Here is a 2996-nt window from a genome sequence, read left to right as displayed (position 1 = left end):
TATGGATTGCACTTTATGTAAGTTTCTTTCGAGATTGTCAAACAAATGGTCTGGAGTACCATATCCGCTCTGAAATTTTAAGGTTGTGTCAATAATACTGGACTTTGCGTGAAGACAAATTCTATTTTGTTTTTCTTTATATGTCTTTAGAAGTCTGTTTCTTAATATATATTCATTATTCAAAGGTATTCCAATAGATTTGAAAGATCTCACGGTATTTCTACAGTTTTAAGGTATTTAAAGAAAGAGAGCTATAACAATTTTTTCGCATAAAATCATTCTTATAAAAGAAAGCTATTTTTCTACATTCCAAAGGAGTTTTATGAGATATCCAAAGATTTTAATGGTCTTATGGGAAAAAATTAAATAATCGTTTCCGTGTTTTCTCACTTTCAGTTTTACTAGTTTGGACAAGCTAATGTAGCAGTAGTTACTCGGTCTTGTAGACATTAGTTTTTGATGCTTAGAGTTGAACATTATTTCGAAGATCAATGTGTCAAGAAAAAGTCTTTGCTTTTAATTTATATATATCATTTTGATGGGTTCTACGAATCATCATCTTATTCCAAATAAACTTTAATCTATCTTTGCGCTACGGATAAGAATTAGGCTAACTGCATTTTTATGAAGTTTAATAAACAGGTAGAAGTGTAAAAAGAAACACAAATCTTCAAAAATTTCTTGTTTCGAAATTTTTAGGAGCCGTAACTACATTACAAACGGTAATACAAATTACTGATGTTTTGAATTTGTCGGAAATGTTCCGAAAACTAATAGGCTATTTATTCCTCCTGAAAACTTAGCGAAATGAAGTTTTCGGAACATGTCCTACAAATTCAAAACAACCGTAATTTGTATTACCGTTTGTAATGTAATTGAGGCTCCTATAAATTTCAAAACAAGACAGTTTCGAAGATTTGTGTTTCTTTTAACACTTCTACGTGTTTATTAAACTTCATACAAAATGCAGTTAGCCTAATTCTTGTCCGCAGCGAACAGACAGACTAAAGCTTATTCGTAATATGATGATAGACGCTTTCTTAACGCAAATGGAACAATAGACTCATTTTCGTGGAGTCCATCCATTGTTTATACTTTTAAACACATTGAATATTTTTGGAAATGTGCACAAAATATTTGGGATGGATATTTAAAATCTTTCTTGTTTGTGAAGGATCAACCAGAACCCGAATGTTGACAGAAAAGGTCGTCTATATTTGATTTTATAAACAATGCTCTAACTATACGCAAGTCTGCTCGATAATTTTCTACGCGTTATAAAAGGAAAGGATTTTAATTAATTAATTTGAATTTCTTACCTTGAGTCCCACGCTGAAAGCGGCAAGACCGCCCTTTTGTGTTTCAGCTTTCTCAAATGATTTTAAATCTGCTCTATAAAAAAATATTTTCATCTCCATATCATACCTATTAAACAAAAATGATTATATGGAATTTATTATTGAACGTTTTTTCATATTTAGCGTTAATAAAAATATGAAGAGAGAATTTTTGACTCACGAGCGCTTGTCTTGGATTGCAGGTACAGGAGAAACCACGTTAGTCCACTTTTTATTTATGCGATTAAAAAAAATTATCATTACTATGATGTTTAGTAATGATTCTATCAATTACTTCATAATGAAAAATTTGTGAAAATTTTACTAGTTGAGTTATTTATTGAATCATTGACTAATTGAGGAGTACGATTTTATTCTTTCACGAGTGGAACAGTAAAAAATCATAAGTTGATTTTCCCAAAAGAAAGGTTTTAGGTTGAAACATTGACTAATTCTTCGGTAATTTCAGTCCTTAAATAATTAGTTAAATTTGACGATTGCTTTCGATTTAAAACCAGAATTTCGCATAATTATTTAGATCGTGAATATATTTTAGGTAAAATAGATTCAATGTGTAAATGTTCTAGTGTTTCCATCTTATAGCAACAGATTGTGAATACATTATTTGTCATGATTTGAAAAAACACCGTCAACTAGAAAATGAATGAAGTCGAGAAAATCGACGAGAACTGTTCGAATCTTTAATCCCGTGTATCTAAGATTATATTTAATTTTCTGCAGTTTTTTTTATGTTCTTGACTAATTTGCATATCATCTTTTCATTTTTGTAAAAAAAATCGTTACAAAATGGTTATTTGATATTAAGCCGCAAAATGGGCCCGAATGAATCAGTAATTAATACGAAATTGTGGTTGCTTTGTTTAATTGTGGTGTTTTATATTTACACTGCATTCACAAATTCACATTCCAATCCATATCCGGGAATTTAAATAAATAAAACTTTGTATCATCATGCAAGTATGTAAAGATTATTTGATTTTTAATTTAAAAAAAAAATTAAAAGCCAATAAAATCTAAGTATAATATTTGCCCAACAAATAAAAATTAATAATTTTTTAAAATACCCTAATTAACATTTGCACTATTTGGCTATTTTTGGAGGTACAAACTTAATTTTTTTCCGTACAATTAAGAGTGAATAACTAACTTTTACATTTTAAGAACATTTTCATGACAGTGAAAAATTTATTAATGTAAAAAACAATTGTTTGATCAAATTTTTATTATTTCATTTATTCATAAATAAAATACTGCTTTTTCAAGGAAGTAGCCGCCAGTTATTTAGCAGTAATTTTTTGCTATGAATCAAATAAATAGATTGAAAATAGCGATGTTATGCGTCTGAGTAAATAGTTAATTATAATTATAGTTCGATAACTAGAACGTGCGTTCTGTTTCCTCTTTCAAACTTAAATTTAAAAGTGTATTTTAACTTTTTTTATTTTAAATTCAAAAATCGCAAAATTGAATAATTTTAGATTAAAATGATAAAACAGAAAAATTAAAAAAAATTTTAAATTGCATATTTTCCGATCAGAAATTTCAAAAATAGATAATTTAAAATTCAGATTAACAAGAGCAGTATAGCGTTTAAAAGCATTCAAAGATAAATTATTTTAAAGTTCAAACTTTTTAATC

The 2996-nt window shown here is 27.9% G+C and overlaps 1 protein-coding gene across 1 annotated transcript in view; it reads right to left on the bottom strand.

Annotated features, from left to right (window-relative positions):
• Positions 1-1418, bottom strand: part of LOC117170892 (carbonic anhydrase 1-like) — a 1995-nt gene extending 577 nt beyond the window's left edge. The window contains exon 1 of the mRNA XM_033357937.1: positions 1320-1418. Within this exon, the coding sequence (XP_033213828.1) occupies positions 1320-1418 (99 nt within the window). The remainder of the gene's footprint in view (positions 1-1319) is intronic.
• Positions 1419-2996: the final 1578 nt, after the last annotated feature.

Source organism: Belonocnema kinseyi, chromosome 4 (genome assembly GCF_010883055.1).
Source record: "Belonocnema kinseyi isolate 2016_QV_RU_SX_M_011 chromosome 4, B_treatae_v1, whole genome shotgun sequence".
NCBI lineage: Eukaryota > Metazoa > Arthropoda > Insecta > Hymenoptera > Cynipidae > Belonocnema > Belonocnema kinseyi.
Note: the sequence above shows the minus strand (reverse complement) of the source record. Positions and strands in the feature narration are given on the sequence as shown.